The 17,335-nt window shown below is 43.0% G+C and overlaps 1 protein-coding gene across 2 annotated transcripts in view; it reads right to left on the reverse strand.

The window, feature by feature from the left end:
• Positions 1–871: 871 nt before the first annotated feature.
• kctd13 (potassium channel tetramerization domain containing 13) overlaps positions 872–17,335 on the reverse strand; it is a 46,557-nt gene continuing 30,093 nt past the window's right edge. For both annotated transcript variants that reach the window (XM_046304979.1, XM_046304978.1), the window contains exons 6-7: positions 9,648–9,843; positions 872–2,375 (exon numbers count right to left, since the gene is read on the reverse strand). In XM_046304979.1, coding sequence (XP_046160935.1) covers positions 2,139–2,375; positions 9,648–9,843 — 433 coding nt within the window. In that variant the 3' untranslated portion in view covers positions 872–2,138. The remainder of the gene's footprint in view (positions 2,376–9,647; positions 9,844–17,335) is intronic.

The raw sequence follows: 17,335 nt of genomic DNA on the forward strand, positions 1-17,335 counted from the left end.
CTAGTATGGCTACAATCAAGTTTACAGAACATGTATCGGGTAGGAAGTTCAGCGGAAGTGGGCGTTGCAAAAGGTCTTAGACCCTCGCAAAAAAAGGGCAAATCATGACGTCAGTAATCTCCAGGTTGGCGCGCTGAAATTCCGAGATGGATGACCGTTCAAAATATTTATTGAGTTCAGTCGTCTTGAACGCACTGAAGTTGGAAGTCTTTCTTTTACGCCTGCTATGTTAGTTTCGTCGCTAGTTAACAGCCACAAAAATGGCTAAACCCCGCCCTCTCTACAATTTATCTTCTTAATTTTATTTTAAATTTAACCCAGTGCATGATTTAGGCAGGAGCTCATAGGAGCAAAGTACCGGAACCATAACATTTCTACTGCTTGAGCTTCTATTCCTATTATAGAATCTCAAACGTATTGTGGAGCTCCTTCACCTAAATGTAAACAGTAGTCATCCAAAATGAGTACCTGAAACTATTTCAGTCCAAGTCAAGCACTGACCTGACATTTAATTTACACACTGCTAACCTTATGCCTAAACTTAAATTAAGACAAAAAGCTAGCCAATTTTGACTTTGTGGCTGTGTAATCTAGTGTAAACCGTATGTTTAGGCAAGTCAGTTAAGAATACATTCTTATTTACAATGACGACCTACACCAGCCTAACCCGGACGACGCTGGGCCAAGTGTGCGCCGCACTACGAGACTCCCAATCACGGCTGGTTGTGATACAGCCTGGATTTCAATTTCGTCATTCACCTGCATTAATGGAAAGGTGAATGCCTATTCATTCATCTGTCCATTCGAGAAGATTAAGAGGACAGGAAGAGTGGGATTTTCCACTCGCTCCAACACACAAAACACCAAGATGCAGGGTTCAGATTTTTATTGAGAATGTTGATGGTCCATAAAATATCTAAAACCCCAGATAGTTACAATATTATAAAGAACATTTGACGGGGGAAAAAATTGTTTGCGCATCTTGGCAGACACTATGGGATGTTTTTCTTGACCCAGATTAAGCCCCTAATCCTGGATGAAAAAACATTCTTTGCAAATGAGTTTTATTCCAGGACTGCCCCAAACTTTTTGTTATAGGATTAGGATGTGAGATTTACCTGCCAGAGTACATGCGTCTATGGGTTAACAAGTGTCCAATAACCTCTGGGACATAAACACTTCCCAGGTTCAGATCACTTCCTTCATTTCACTTGTTAATGTTTTTTTGTGATCAGACTAGTGCGAGGAAGGAATATGTACCAAACTGAATACAAAGACTTAAACATGATTTTTAGAGAGACAAATAAAGCCTGATTTCACCATCCGACAACATGAAATCCTGTTTCAATTAGGTACGGTAGCATCATGGACAAAAAATATTAAAACATGATTTAGCAAGTCAATGTGTACACATGAACTCACATGGCAGTCGGTTAGGAAAGTGATCAGTGCATAAACTGGTCAAAATATCAAATCAAATCAGCACCCTCAACACATACAATTCCCACCAACATCTATACAGAATAAATAATAAATAATGTATTTAAAGTTATATAAAAAGGACAAATTAACCAAATAATAATAAATAGAGACAAATACATACAACAATAATCAATTCAAAAGGAATAAACATCCAGCAATGCTCAGCAGTCTCATTGTCTCTAACCTACTACCAACACCTCACTCCACCATCCCGGTTCCCTTTTAGTGCAGTTAAAGTACCTTAGTTGAACCAGCGAACCCCTCCATCTTCCAGTCACATCACCACCACCCAAACCTGGTCGGGAGATAGCCCAATCTAGCCCCTAGGTATTTGCAGACCTATGCTGTGGTCCAATTCTCTCTACCTTTCTCCCATAATTGTGCACATCCATTAGCGTATTAGTCCCACCTTTTGAGTTAGGGGCTGTTTTCCCCAATCGGGCACCAAAAAATAATAAATATCTCAGTCCTTGCTTATTATCATCTTGAAGTCCCACATCTGCTTCCTTATATAAGAACCTGTACCACCCCCCCTACTAAACATCCGCCCTAACCTCTCCATGCAAAACATCGCCGCCAAACAACCTGTATCTTTACCCTGCCGCTAACTCCCTCTTTATCCTCTCCTTATCCCCACAGTTCACTCTTTTTTTTTCTCAGTCCTTATACACAGTCTGTTGGCCGTGTCCTCTCTCGTCGTGCATGATATGCCTCCTTACGTGGATCCTCCTCACCCTTCGGTCCCCTGCGCTGGCCCCCTCCTCCTCTGATTGGCTGGCCCCAGGCGATGATGACTCCAAAAGGGCCACGCCTCCCGGGCCAGAACCACGCCCATTCTCATAGATGAGGATGTTGAGGGTCTCCTCAAAGATGCGGGCTTCAGGAAACTCCACCTGACAGGGAGAAGGAAGAGCAGGACACAGGGAGGCAAAGAATGGGTAGAGAATTAGAGAATTCTATATTAGAGAATTCTATATTAAAGTGCCTTCGGAAAGTACTCAGAATCCCTTGACTTTTTCCAACAATTTTTTACATTACAGCCTTATTCTAAAATGTATTAAATTGTTTTTTTAACCTCAATCTACACACAGAACACCATAATGAAAACAAAAACAGGTTTAGAAACCTTTACCAATTTAAAAATAAATAAAAAAGTTAAACATTTACATAAGTATTTAGACCCTTTACTCAGTACTTTGTTCAAGCACCATTGGCAGTGATTAAAGCCTCAAGTCTTCTTGGGTATTACGCTACAAGCTTGGCACACCTGTATTTGGGGAGTTTCTCCCATTCTCTGCAGATCCTCTTAAGCTCCGTCAGGTTGGATGGGGAGTGTTGCTGCACAGCTGCTTTCAGGTCTCTCCAGAAATGTTAGATAGGGAGACATGTCCACTCCTGCGTTGTCTTGGGTCCATGCTTAGGGTCATTGTCCGGTTGGAAGGTGAACCTTTGCCCCAGTCTGAGGTACTGGGCGCTCTGGAGCAGGTTTTCGTCAAGGATCTCTCAGTACTTTGCGCAGTTCATCTTTCCCTCGATTCTGACCAGTCTCCCAGTCACTGCCGCTGAAAAACATCCCATCATGATGCTGGCACTATGCTTCACCGTAGGGGCGGTGCCAGGTTTCCTCCAGACGTGACGCTTGGCATTCAGGCCAAAGCGTTCAATCTTGGTTTCCAGAGAATCTTGTTTCTCATGGTCAGAGTCTTTAGATGCCTTTTGGCAAACTCCAAGCGGGCTTATGCCTTTTACTGAGGAGTGGATTGCTCAGTTTGGCCTATCCAGCTCTAGGATAGCTCTTGGTGGTTCCAAACTTCTTCCAATTAAGAATGTTCTTGAGGACCTTCAATGCTGCAGAAATGTTGATACCCTTCCCCAGATCTGTGCCTGGACACATTGCTGTCTTGGAGCTCTACGGACAGTTCCACCGAATTCATGGCTTGGTTTTTGCTCTGACATGCACTGTCAACTATAGGACCTTAAATAGACAGGTGTGTGCCTTTCCAAATCATATCCTATCAATTGATTTTACCACAAGTGGACTCCAATCAAGTTATAGAAACATCTCAAGGGTAAACCGAATGCACCGGAGATCAATTTCAAATCTCATAGCAAAAGGTCTGAATACTTATGTAAATAAGGTATCAGTTTACATTTGTAAAATTTTCTTAACTTGTTTTCACTTTGCCATTATGGGGTAGTGTGTGTGTGTAGTTCAATTTTGGAATAAGGCAGTAACATAACTAATGTGGAATAAAAATGCATGGGGTCTGAATACTTTCCGAAGGCACTTTACCAATTAAGTAGGGGGGAAAAAGTGTTCACACCCCTTTACTTTTTAAACATAATTAAATGTAGATGTTTTGGTCACTGGCATACATACAATGCTCCATGTCAATGTCAAGTGGAATTGTTTGTTGGAAATTTTGAAGAATTAATAAATAAAAAAATAAGGGTAAATGCCTTGAGTCGAGTGTTCAACCCCTTTGTTATGGCAAGCCTAATAAGTTCAGGAGTGAAAATGTGCTTAACAAGTCACATAAATTGCATGGACTCATTGTGTGCAACAAGTGCTTAACATGATTTTTGAATGACTACCCCACACATTCCAATTAACTGTAAAGTCCGAGTCGAGCACTGACTTTCAAACAGATTCAACCACAAAGACCAGGGAGGTTTTCCAATGCCTTGCAAAGAAGGGCACCTATTGGTAGATGGGGGGGAAGCAGACATTGAATATCCCTTTCAACATGGTGAAGTTAAATCAATCACACTTTGGATGTTGTATCAATACACCGAATGACTACAAAGATACAGGCGTCCTTCCTAAAATCAGTTGCCGGAGAGGAAGGAAACCGCTCAGGGATTTTGCCATAAGTCCAAAGATACCTCAAACTTGAAAACAGTTTACTGGCTGTGATAGGAGAAAACTGAGGATGAATCAACAACATTGGAGTTACTCCACAATACTAACCTAATTGACAGAATAAAAATATTCCAAAACAGGCACTAAAGTGTACATCAAAGCAATTGGTAAAGCACTTTACTTTGTGTTCTGAATACAAAAGTGTTACGTTTGGGGTAAATCCAATACAACCACATTACAGACTACCACTCTTCATATTTTCAAGCACAGTGCTGGCTACATCATGTTATGAGTATTAGGGATGGGCGAAACGGCATACAAATCATACCTACATTTTTTCGAACTTATGGCTGATTCACGATATACACTTACATATCCACATAATTTGTCACCTGCTTGTCAAACATTCATTCCAAAATCATGGGCATTAATATGGAAATGGTCCCCCCTTCGCTGCTATAACAACCTCCACTCTTTTGGGAAGGCTTTCCACTAGATGTTGGAACATTGCTGCGGGGACTTGCTTCCATTCAGTCACTAGAGCATTAGTGAGGTCAGGCACGGATGTTGGGCAATTCGGCCTGGCTCTCAGTCAGCGTTCCAATTCATCCCATACGTGTTCGATGGGGTTGAAGTCCAAGCTCTGTGCAGGCCAGGAAAGTGCTTTCGAAATGATCGACAAACCATTTCTGTATGGAGCTCGCTTTGTGCACGGGGCATTGTGATGCTGAAACAGGAAAGGGCTTTCCCCAAACTGTTGCCACAAAGTTGGAAGCACAGAATCATCTAGAATGTATGCTGTAGCATTAATATTTCCCATCACTGTAACTAAGGGGCCTAGCCTGAACCATGAAACAAACTCAGATTTGTCCGTCGGACTTCCAGATGGTGAGGCGTGATTCATCACTCCAAAGAACAGGTTTCCACTGCTCCAGAGTCCAAAGGCCACGAGCTTTACACCACTCCACCCGACACTTGGCATTGCGCATGGTGATCTTAGGGTTGTGTGCGGCTGCTTGGCCATGGAAATCTATTTCATGAAGGTCCCGACGAACAGTGCTGACAGCTGCTTCCAGAGGCAGTATGGAACTCGGTAATGTGTAAATATTTGTATGAACATAGTAAGATTCCACAGACAGGTGAATAACAGAAATTGAATAATGTGTCCCTGAACAAAGGGGTGAGGGGTGGGGTCAAAATCCAAAGTAACAGTCAGTATCTGGTGTGGCCACCAGATGCATTGAGTACCAGCGTATCTCCTCATGGACTGCACCAGATTTGCCAGTTCTTGCTGTGAGATTTTACCCCACTCTTCCACCAAGGCACCTGCAAGTTCCCGGACATTTCTGGGGGGCATGGCCCAAGCCCTCACCCTCCGATCCAACAGGTCCCAGACGTGCTCAATGGGTTTGAGATCCGGGCTCTTTGCAGGCCATGGCAGAACACTGACATTCCGGTCTTGCAGGAAATCACGCACAGAACGAGCAGTATAGCTGGTGGCATGTGGGAGGGTCATGTCAGGATGAGCCTGCAGGAAGGGTATCACATGACGGAGGAGGATGTCTTCCCTGTAACGCACAGCGTTGAGATTGCCTGCAATGACAACAAGCTCAGTCCGATGATGCTGTGACACACCGCTCCAGACCATGACGGACCATCCACCTCCAAATCGATCTCGTTCCAGAGTACAGGCCTCGGTGCAACGCTCATTCCTTCGATGATAAATGTGAATCTGACAATCACAAAACCGCAACTCGTCAGTGAAGAGCACTTTTTGCTAGTCCTGTCTGGTCCAGCAACGGTGGGTTTGTGCCCATAGGCGATGTTTTTGCCGGTGATGTAAAACAGGTCCTAACCAGACAACAGGCCTACAAGCCCTCAGTCCAGCCTCTCAGCCTATTGCGGACAGTCTCAGACTGATGGAGGGATTGTGCGTTCCTGGTCTAACTCTGGCAGTTGTTGCCATCCTGTACCTGTCCCGCAGGTGTGATGTTTGAATGTACTGATCCTGTGCAGGTGTTACACGTGGTCTGCCACTAAGAATGATCAGCTGTCCGTCCTGTCTCCCTGTAGCGCTGTCTTAGGCGTCTCACAGTACGGACATTGCAATTTATTGCCCTGGCCACATCTGCAGTCCCCATGCCTCCTAGCTGGTGGCATGCCTAAGGCACGTTCACGCAGATGAGCAGGGACCCTGGGCATCTTTCTTTTTGTGTTTTTCAGAGTCAGGACACTGAAGAGGCCTTTCTACTAAGTTTTCATAACTGTGACCTTAACTGCCTACTGTCTGTAAGCTGTTGGTGTCTTAACGACCATTCCACAGGTGCATGTTCATGGTTCATTAAACAAATATGGGAAACAGTGTTTAAATCCTTTACAATGAAGATCTGTGAAGTTACTTGGATTTTTAAGAATGATCTTTGAAAGACAGGGTCCTGAAGTTTATTTGTGGCTGAAATAGCCAAAGCCACTAAGATCTCATGTTTTTGTGTAATGCTTTGCTGTACAAATAATTGTCAAATACACTGCATTTCAAACAGTCGGCAATAATTAATGAATTCAGGGTTTGTGAAATTATACCTAGGCTAAATATAAGCCAGCAGCATTTACCACCCTGCATCCCACTGCTAGCTTGCCTCTGAAGCAGGGTTGGTCCTGGTCAGGAGACCAGACACTGCTGGAAGTGGTGTTGGAGGGCCAGGAGGTGGTACTCTTTCCTCTGGTCAAAAAAATATATATCCTAATGCCAGTGAATGGGGACATTGCCCTGTGTAGGGTGCAGTCTTTTTCGGATTGAATGTTAAACGGGTGTCCTGACTTTGTGGGCACTGGAGATCCCATGGCATTTACCATAAGAGTAGGTGTGTTAACCCCGGTGTCCTGGCAAAATTCCCAAATCTGGCCCTCATACCATCACGGCCACCTAATCATCCCCAGCTTCCAATTGGCTCATTCATACCCCCTCCTCTATCCTGTAACTATTCCCCAGGTCATTGCTGTATATGAGAATGTGTTCAGTCAACTTACCTGGTAAAATAAAACCCACTAATAAATGTAATTATTTTACCAAAAATAATCACTGATCTGGCGTTCAAGTCTATGAAAATGGCAATTTTTTTACAAATTTAACCAGAACCATGCATAACGCACATTCACTTCTTATAGCAGGCGTTACAGGAAATTAACACAAGTCTAATAAACAAAAGCCCACGTGCTAGTGAGTAGCCAGCTAATCTTTATAGCAATCGTTACAATTTCAAGTTTTGCGAACTTGGATCTATTAGCTAGCTAACAGGGCATAACAGTTGAATTGTTACGAGTACACCATTCTGTCCGTCTCCAACTGTTTGAACAGCATGCTAGCCTGTCCACTTTGTTCAGATGTTGAAATCACGTTGCCTACCTTACTTCGCAGAATGAGAATGAGTTGCGAATTTCCTTATATACACACACACACACACCGAACAAAAATATAAACGCAACATGTAAAGTGTTGGTCCTATGATTCATGAGCTGAAATAAAATATCCCCAAAATTTTCCAGACGGACAAAAAGCTTTTCTCAAACAGGGTGTTCCAGTTCCCGCCAATATCCAGCACCTTCACACAGCCATTGAAGAGGAGTGGGACAACATTCCACAGGCCTGATCAACTCTATGCGAAGGAGACTGTGCTGCATGAGGCAAATGGTGGTCATACCAGATACTGACTGGTTTTCTGACTGGTTACCTTTAAGGTATCTGTGACTAACAGATGCATATCTGTAATCCCAGTAATGTGAAATCCATAGATTAGGGCTAACCAATTGACACATTTCCTTATTAGAACTGTAAACTCAGTAAAATCTTTGACATTTTTGTTCAGTATAATTTTGTTTAAAACAGTTTAGATTGTTCCTATAGTTTTGCGTCGGTGCTGCAGTGTAACTGACGCCCGGCCCAGAAAGACAGTTTCCATAGACAGCCACATAGAAGTCAGACTAATAAGAGACTTCAGTCATCACTTTAGTGCACAAAAGATACATGGAATTATTCTAATAATTCTCGCTGAAACAGATTTTTCTTCATCACTCACAGATATTAACATTTTATGTTCATCTGTGTCTGCCATTCTGTGTCTGCCATTTATGTCTGCCATTCTTTGGATAACATGACAACGTCGTTGCTGTTCACGTTGCTAGTGTGCATTATAGATATGTAGTGGTGTAATATGATGTACTGCTGTATCTTTTGTTTTATATGCAAGTGTTTTAATATGTTTGGACCCCATGAAGGTAATGGGGATCCCTAATAAATACAAAAGTTGGTCCGAAAGCAACCTGGATATAGAGGGTCCATCTATCGGCGTACGCAAACATGAAAAGATTACCTTGAAAACAAAAGGCAGACATCTTGGGCGCAGTCTCCAGTTCTTATTAAACCTCAGGGACACAGCACAGAAAGGGTGAAGGATACGAGACCAAAAAGACATGAGAACGAGCGGACATGAACGCTAATAAAAATGGGAAAATAAATCATTATTCTTGTGATTACAGGCATTTGGAATATCACGCAAAAACATACATTCTAATTAATCCTATATCTCGCCCAGCCCTAATGGGTATTCTTGTAATCATTAAGGAGTGGGGAGTTTTTCAAGATAAAAAAAAATAAACAGAATGGAGCTTAGCACAGGCAAAATCCTAGAGGATAACCTGGCTTAGTCTGCTTTCCACCAGACACTGGGAAATGAATTCACCTTTAAGTAGGACAATAACCTAAAACACAAGGTCAAACCTAAACTGGAATTGCTTACCAAGACCGTGAATGAGTGGCTGAGTTACAGTTTTGACTTAAATAGCTTGAAAATACAAGGCAAACCCTGAAAATGGTTGTCTAGCAATGACCGACAACCAACTTGCCAGAGCTTGAATAATTTTGATAATAATAATAAAAATGGGCAAATGTTATCCAATCCAGGTGTGGAAAGCTCTTCAAATTTATTCAGAAATACTCACAGCTGGTGAGTATTCCAAAGGTGATTCTAAAATGTATTGACTCATCTAGTCAAGATACCGTTTTTTTTTGTAAGTATGAATTTTTGTTAGACTTTGAAACAAGAGTACTTTACGTCGTTACACAAAAATGTAAATTAAATCCATTTTAATCCCACTTTAACAGCAAAATGTGGAAGAAGGAAAGGGGTGTAAATACTTTGAAGGCACTGTATACCCTAGCATTTACCTAAACCCTGATGTTGCTAGCCTCCATGTTAGTGTTTAAGCTGTGGAAGCTCAAGAGTGAAATTGGTTTAATTGGGCTTACCTTGGTCTGTTTCTTCTCAGTGGCGTAGACAATGGATGTGCAGCACACCTCAGCGATCTTGCGGCCCTCACCGTAGAAGGACCAGCAGCAGATCTCGTCCCCGAGCACGTCCTTGACAAACAGGACACGCCCATTGAAGCGCAGCCCCAGTTTATCAAACAGCTCAATGTTTTTCAGCAGGTTGTCGTCCGAGTTACTGAAGGAGAGGGAAAAGCAAGGAGTTGGGTTAATTCCTAAGACAGCACCATTGTCAACATACACATGCAGAGAGCATGAGATCCTGACTTGAGATGCATCACCCCATGGCAACAATGCCTGACATGCATGAAACACTGAAATCTCAAAGTGAAATATTTGGTTTTACATTTCTCAGAGTAGGCAGTAACTAATGTAACTTTTTTGTTGCTTAGCTTAATTGTGGCAGTGCTTGCTAAAATAGACTTTGAGCATGGAATCACCTATAAAGTCATCAGCAGCTATAACATGACTACCTATTGGATATACCTAAACTCCTGGGCAATGTTCCCTCTAAGCTGCACACACGCGGCCACGCAACTCAGGATTTTCGCACAGAACAAATGCTGGCCCGTGCAAGATTGAACTTAAACTTAAAGAGAGCAAGAGTTGCACCCCTTCTGAAAAAACCTACACTCGATCCCTCCGATGTCAACAACTACAGACCAGTATCCCTTCTTTCTTTTCTCTCCAAAACTCTTGAACGTGCCGTCCTTGGTCAGCTCTCCCGCTATCTCTCTCAGAATGACCTTCTTGATCCAAATCAGTCAGGTTTCAAGACTAGTCATTCAACTGAGACTGCTCTTCTCTGCATCACGGAGGCGCTCCGCACCGCTAAAGCTAACTCTCTCTCCTCTGCTCTCATCCTTCTAGACCTATCGGCTGCCTTCGATACTGTGAACCATCAGATCCTCCTCTCCACCCTCTCCGAGTTGGGCATCTCCGGCGCGGCCCACGCTTGGATTGCGTCCTACCTGACAGGTCGCTCCTACCAGGTGGCGTGGCGAGAATCTGTCTCCTCACCACGCGCTCTCACCACTGGTGTCCCCCAGGGCTCTGTTCTAGGCCCTCTCCTATTCTCGCTATACACCAAGTCACTTGGCTCTGTCATAACCTCACATGGTCTCTCCTATCATTGCTATGCAGACGACACACAATTAATCTTCTCCTTTCCCCCTTCTGATGACCAGGTGGCGAATCGCATCTCTGCATGTCTGGCAGACATATCAGTGTGGATGACGGATCACCACCTCAAGCTGAACTTCGGCAAGACGGAACTGCTCTTCCTCCCGGGGAAGGACTGCCCGTTCCATGATCTCGCCATCACGGTTGACAACTCCATTGTGTCCTCCTCCCAGAGCGCTAAGAACCTTGGCGTGATCCTGGACAACACCCTGTCGTTCTCAACTAACATCAAGGCGGTGGCCCGTTCCTGTAGGTTCATGCTCTACAACATCCGCAGAGTACGACCCTGCCTCACACAGGAAGCGGCGCAGGTCCTAATCCAGGCACTTGTCATCTCCCGTCTGGATTACTGCAACTCGCTGTTGGCTGGGCTCCCTGCCTGTGCCATTAAACCCCTACAACTCATCCAGAACGCCGCAGCCCGTCTAGTGTTCAACCTTCCCAAGTTCTCTCACGTCACCCCGCTCCTCCGCTCTCTCCACTGGCTTCCAGTTGAAGCTCGCATCCGCTACAAGACCATGGTGCTTGCCTATGGAGCTGTGAGGGGAACGGCACCTCAGTACCTCCAGGCTCTGATCAGGCCCTACACCCAAATAAGGGCACTACGTTCATCCACCTCTGGCCTGCTCGCCTCCCTACCACTGAGGAAGTACAGTTCCCGCTCAGCCCAGTCAAAACTGTTCGCTGCTCTGGCTCCCCAATGGTGGAACAAACTCCCTCACGACGCCAGGACAGCGGAGTCAATCACCACCTTCCGGAGACACCTGAAACCCCACCTCTTTAAGGAATACCTAGGATAGGATAAAGTAATCCTTCTCACCCCCCTTAAAATATTTAGATGCACTATTGTAAAGTGGCTGTTCCACTGGATGTCATAAGGTGAATGCACCAATTTGTAAGTCGCTCTGGATAAGAGCGTCTGCTAAATGACTTAAATGTAATGTAAATGTAAACTAAAAAGGGACAACTCTAGTGTACACATTTCCTTAAACAGATCGTTTCCTTCTAATGTGGGAATTGTGATCAAATCAACAAAGTATCAGCCACTTTCAATGCAACAAACCTTAAGCTTGAGTCAGTCATTTTGATGTAGTAGGCGGTCTTTCAATCATCTGCTGTCAAATATGTGCTTTTGAGATCAAAGAGCAGATTTTGCAACCCTCACCTTGCACATTTGTTGATATTCTTTGCTATTTTGCAAGTTATTTACCCAGTTATAGCATTTTTTTGTCAGCAATGGGAGAGTGATTGCGTCCAATAAATGCACAAAACGTGAACATTTCTTGCCATCTTTCAAAAGAGAGTCAGGTAAGAGCTTAGATTTTGTCTTTAATAACTATTTTGAGACGGGCTTGAATATGCAAAAAGAAGCCAATAGGCAGAAGGTAGCCTACATTGTCGGATTCTCTATTGTATTAATAAAATTACTTTGATTTTGTAAAATTTGTTTCTTGCATCATACAAATGCAATAGCCAACAACGCAATTTCCAGTCACCTATTACGCCCTGCATGTTTTTTTAGTCTGGAATGTACATGGAATGTAGGCCGACATTGAACACAGTAGGCTAAAATAGGCTACATATCCCCCCCCCAAAAAAAATTGCTAGTATTTCCTTATGAAAATGTTATGGGATGCATTTGCATTGTTTTTCCTTGTCAGGACACTCTGATAGGCCTATTAGGATCAAATAGCCACAGTAGCCTACTTGGCCACCATCTAAAACGTTAACTTAAAGGGGGGTAGGAGTTGAACGTCAAAGTAAACGTGTGCCGGAAGTTGAATAGAATGCTCAGTATTCAAGTTTCCAATCCCAAGACCTGAAATTTGCTCAGTTTGTGAAAAATGGAGGGAACATTGCACCTGGGTATCAACAGTACCTGGGATGCTTTTGTAGTAGTATTAGTTGAGATAGCTCTGAATTGTTATCGGAGTTCATGCAGATGAGAAATCAGGCCTGGGCTAAAGCAAGGAAAATAGACTTGTGTTGCCCTTATATTAATTTAGCCACTCCAAAATATGATTAAAAAAATATATACAGTACCAGCCAAAAGTTTGGACACTTACTCATTCAAGGGTTTCTTTATTTTTGCTATTTTCTACATTGTACAATAATAGTGAAGACATCAAAACTATGAAATAACATATGGAATCATGTAGTAACCAAAATTTTTAAGCAAATACAAATATATTTGAGATGAGATTCTTCAACGTAGCCACACTTTGCCTTAATGATAGCTTTGCACACTCTTAACATTCTCTCAACCATCTTCATGAGATAGTCACCTGGAATGCATTTCAATTAACAGGTGTACCTTGTTTAAAGTTCATTTGTGGAATTTCTTTCTTCTTAATGTGTTTGAGCCAATCAGTTGTGTTGTGACAGTGAGAGGCATAAAGATATGGACTTGGTCTTTTACCAAGTAGGACTATTATGGCAAGAACAGCTCAAATAAACAAGGAGAATCAACAGTCCGTTACTTTAAGACATGAAGGTCAGTCAATCCAGAACATTTCAAGAACTTTGAAGGTTTCTTCAAGTGCAGTCGCAAAAAACATCAAGCGCTATGATTAAACTGGCTCTCAAGGACCGCCACAGGAAAGGAAGTCCCAGAGTAACATCTGCTGAACAGGATAAGTTAGAGTTACCAGCCTCAAACTGTAGCCCAAATAAATGCTTCAGAGTAACAGTAACAGACAACTGTTCAGAGGAGACTGCGTGAATCAAGCATTCATGGTCAAAATATTGCAAAGAAACCACTACTAAAGGACACCAATAAGAAGAGACTTGTTTGGGTCAAGAAACATGAGCAATGGACATTAGACCGGTGGAAATCTGTTCTTTGGTCTGATGAGTCCAAATTTGAGGTTTTGGTTCCAACCGCCGTGCCTTTGTGAGACGCAGAGTAGACGAATGGATGTTCTCTGCATGTGTGGTTCCCACTGTGAACCGTGGCAGTGGTGTGATGGTGTGGGGAATTCAAGGCACACTTAACCAGAATGGCTATCACAGCATTCTGCAGCTACACTCCAGCACATCTGGTTTGTGCTTAGCGGGACTACCATTTGTTTTCAACAGGACAATGACCCAACACCTCCAGGCTGTGATGGAGTGCTGTATCAGATGACCTGGCCTCTACAAATCACCTGACCTCAACCAAACTGAGATGGTTTGGGATTAGTTGGACGCAGAGTGAAGGAAAAGCAGCCAACAAGTGATCGGCATATGTGTGAACTCCTTCAAGACTGTTGTAAAAGTACTCCAGGTGAAGCTGGTTGAGAGAATGTCAAGAGTGAGCAAAGCTGTCATCAAGGCAAAGGGTGGCTACTTTGGAGAATCTAAAATAGAAAATATATTGTTATTTCTCCAACCGCCGTGCCTTTGTGAGACGCAGTGGTGTGATGGTGTGGGGAATTCAAGGCACACTTAACCAGAATGGCTATCACAGCATTCTGCAGCTACACTCCAGCACATCTGGTTTGTGCTTAGCGGGACTACCATTTGTTTTCAACAGGACAATGACCCAACACCTCCAGGCTGTGATGGAGTGCTGTATCAGATGACCTGGCCTCTACAAATCACCTGACCTCAACCAAACTGAGATGGTTTGGGATTAGTTGGACGCAGAGTGAAGGAAAAGCAGCCAACAAGTGATCGGCATATGTGTGAACTCCTTCAAGACTGTTGTAAAAGTACTCCAGGTGAAGCTGGTTGAGAGAATGTCAAGAGTGAGCAAAGCTGTCATCAAGGCAAAGGGTGGCTACTTTGGAGAATCTAAAATAGAAAATATATTGTTATTTCTCCCTCACTTTTTTGGGTTACTACATGACCCCATGTGTTTCATAGTTTTGATGTCTCACTATTATTCTACAATGTAGAAAATAGTACAAATAAAGAAACACCCTTGAATGAGAAGGTGTCCAAACTTTTGACTGGTAATGTATATAAACTCGGGATGGTAACGTTGTCAGTAAACAAATATGAAGTATATAGAAAAGCTAATTGAGCTACATACAGTGAGGCAAAACAAGTATTTAGTCAGCCACCAATTGTGCAAGTTCTCCCACTTAAAAAGCTGAGAGGTCTAATTTTCATCATAGTTACACTTCAACTATGACAGACAAAATAAGAAAAAAAAATCCAGAAAATCACATTGTAGGATTTTTAATGAATGTATTTACAAATTATGGTGGAAAATAAGTATTTGGTCAATAACAAAAGTTTCTCAATACTTTGTTATATACCCTTTGTTGGCAATGACAGAGGTCAAACGTTTTCTGTAAGTCTTCACAAGATTTTCACACACTGTTGCTGGTATTTTGGCCCATTCCTCCATGCAGATCTCCTCTAGAGCAGTGGTGTATTGGGGCTGTTGCTGGGCAACACAGACTTTCAATCCCCTCCAAAGATTTTTCTATGGGGTTGAGATCTGGAGACTGGCTAGGCCACTCCAGGACCTTGAAATGCTTCTTACGAAGCCACTCCTTCGTTGCCCGGGCTGTGTGTTCGGGATCATTGTCATGCTGAAAGACCCAGCCACGTTTCATCTTCAATGCCCTTGCTGATGGAAGGAGGTTTTCACTCAATCTCACGATACATGGCCCCATTCATTCTTTCCTTTACACGGATCAGTCGTCCTGGTCCTTTTGCAGAAAAACAGCCCCAAAGCTTGATGTTTCCACCCCCATGCTTCACAGTAGGTATGGTGTTCTTTGGATGCAACTCAGCATTCTTTGTCCTCCAAACACGACAAGTTAAAAATAAAAGTTATATTTTGGTTTCATCTGACCATGTGACATTCTCCCAATCTTCTTCTGGATCATCCAAATGCTTTCTTGCAAACTTCAGACGGGCCTGGACATGTACTGGCTTAAGCAGTGGGACACGTCTGGCACTGCAGGATTTGAGTCCCTGGCGGTGTAGTGTGTTACTGATGGTAGGCTTTGTTACTTTGGTTCCAGTTCTCTGCAGGTCATTCACTAGGTCCCCCCGTGTGGTTCTGGGATTTTTGCTCAACGTTCTTGATCATTTTTACCCCACGGGGTGAGCTCTTGCGTGGAGCCCCAGATCGAGGGAGATTATCAGTGGTCTTGTATGTCTTCCATTTCCTAATAATTGCTCCCACAGTTGATTTCTTCAAACCAAGCTGCTTACCTATTTCAGATTCAGTCTTCCCAGCCTGGTGCAGGTCTACAATTCTGTTTCTGGTGTCCTTTGACAGCTCTTTAGTCTTGGCCATAGTGGAGGTTGGTGTGACTGAGGTTGTGGACAGGTGTCTTTTATACTGATAACAAGTTCAAACAGGTGCCATTAATACAGGTAACGATTGGAGGACAGAGGAGCCTCTTAAAGAAGAAGTTACAGGTCTGTGAGAGCCAGAAATCTTGCTTGTTTGTAGGTGACCAAATACATATTTTCCACCACAATTTGCAAATAAATTCATAAAAAATCCTACAATGTGATTTTCTGGATTATTTTTTATCATTTTGTCTGTCATAGTTGAAGTGTACCTATGATGAAAATTACAGGCCTCACCTTTTTAAGTGGGAGAACTTGCACAATTGGTGGCTGACTAAATACTTTTTTGCCCCACTGTAGATATTTTAAAATAAGCCCATGTTTGAGAACGAAGTCACCAAAATAAAAACTTAGACAATCAGGGAGAATGAGTCACTCAGCATAATCCATGGCAAAATATGTAGAATTGCAGGAAATTAGGTTTAACCCTTAGAAACTCAGATCCAGTTTTCCTTGGATAAAAATCAAAATCAGGAGTGATAGGACTGCCCAAGGAGACTCCAAATAATATACAGTATTTATGATATACAAAAAAAATCTATGTAAATGTGAAATTGATGATAAAAAGATTGTGGGGGCTTTATTAGACCTCAGTGCGCCTTTTCACATTATCGATCATAGTCTGCTGCTGGAAAAACGTATGGCTTTACACCCCATGTTATATCGTGGATAAAGAGTTCGTCTAACAGAACACAAAGGGTGTTCTTTAATGGAAGCCTCTACAACATAATCCTGGTAGAATCAGGAATTCCCAGGGCATCTGTCTAGGCTCCTTACTTTTTAAATCTTTACAAATGACATGCCACTGGCTTTGAGCAACTACTCACTATAGAGTGTAGTGTGTACGGCACGGCACGTCACTGAGGCCAAGCTTCCTGCCATCCAGGACCTCTATACCAGGCTGTGTCAAAATAAGGCCCGAAAAATTGCCAAAGACTCCAGCCACCCTAGTCATAGACTGTTCTCTATGCTACCGCACGGCAAGCGGTACCAGAGAACCAAGTCTAGGTCCAAAAGGCTTCTTAACAGAGTCTACCCCAAGCCATAAGACTCCTGAAAAGCTAATCAAATGGCTACCTGAACTATTTGCAATGTCCCCCCACCCCCATTTTTACACTGCTGTGCTGCTACTCTGTTTATTATCCATGCATAGTCACTTTACCTCTACCTACATATTACCTCAATTAGCT

Source organism: Oncorhynchus gorbuscha, linkage group LG16 (assembly GCF_021184085.1).
Source record: "Oncorhynchus gorbuscha isolate QuinsamMale2020 ecotype Even-year linkage group LG16, OgorEven_v1.0, whole genome shotgun sequence".
Lineage (NCBI taxonomy): Eukaryota > Metazoa > Chordata > Actinopteri > Salmoniformes > Salmonidae > Oncorhynchus > Oncorhynchus gorbuscha.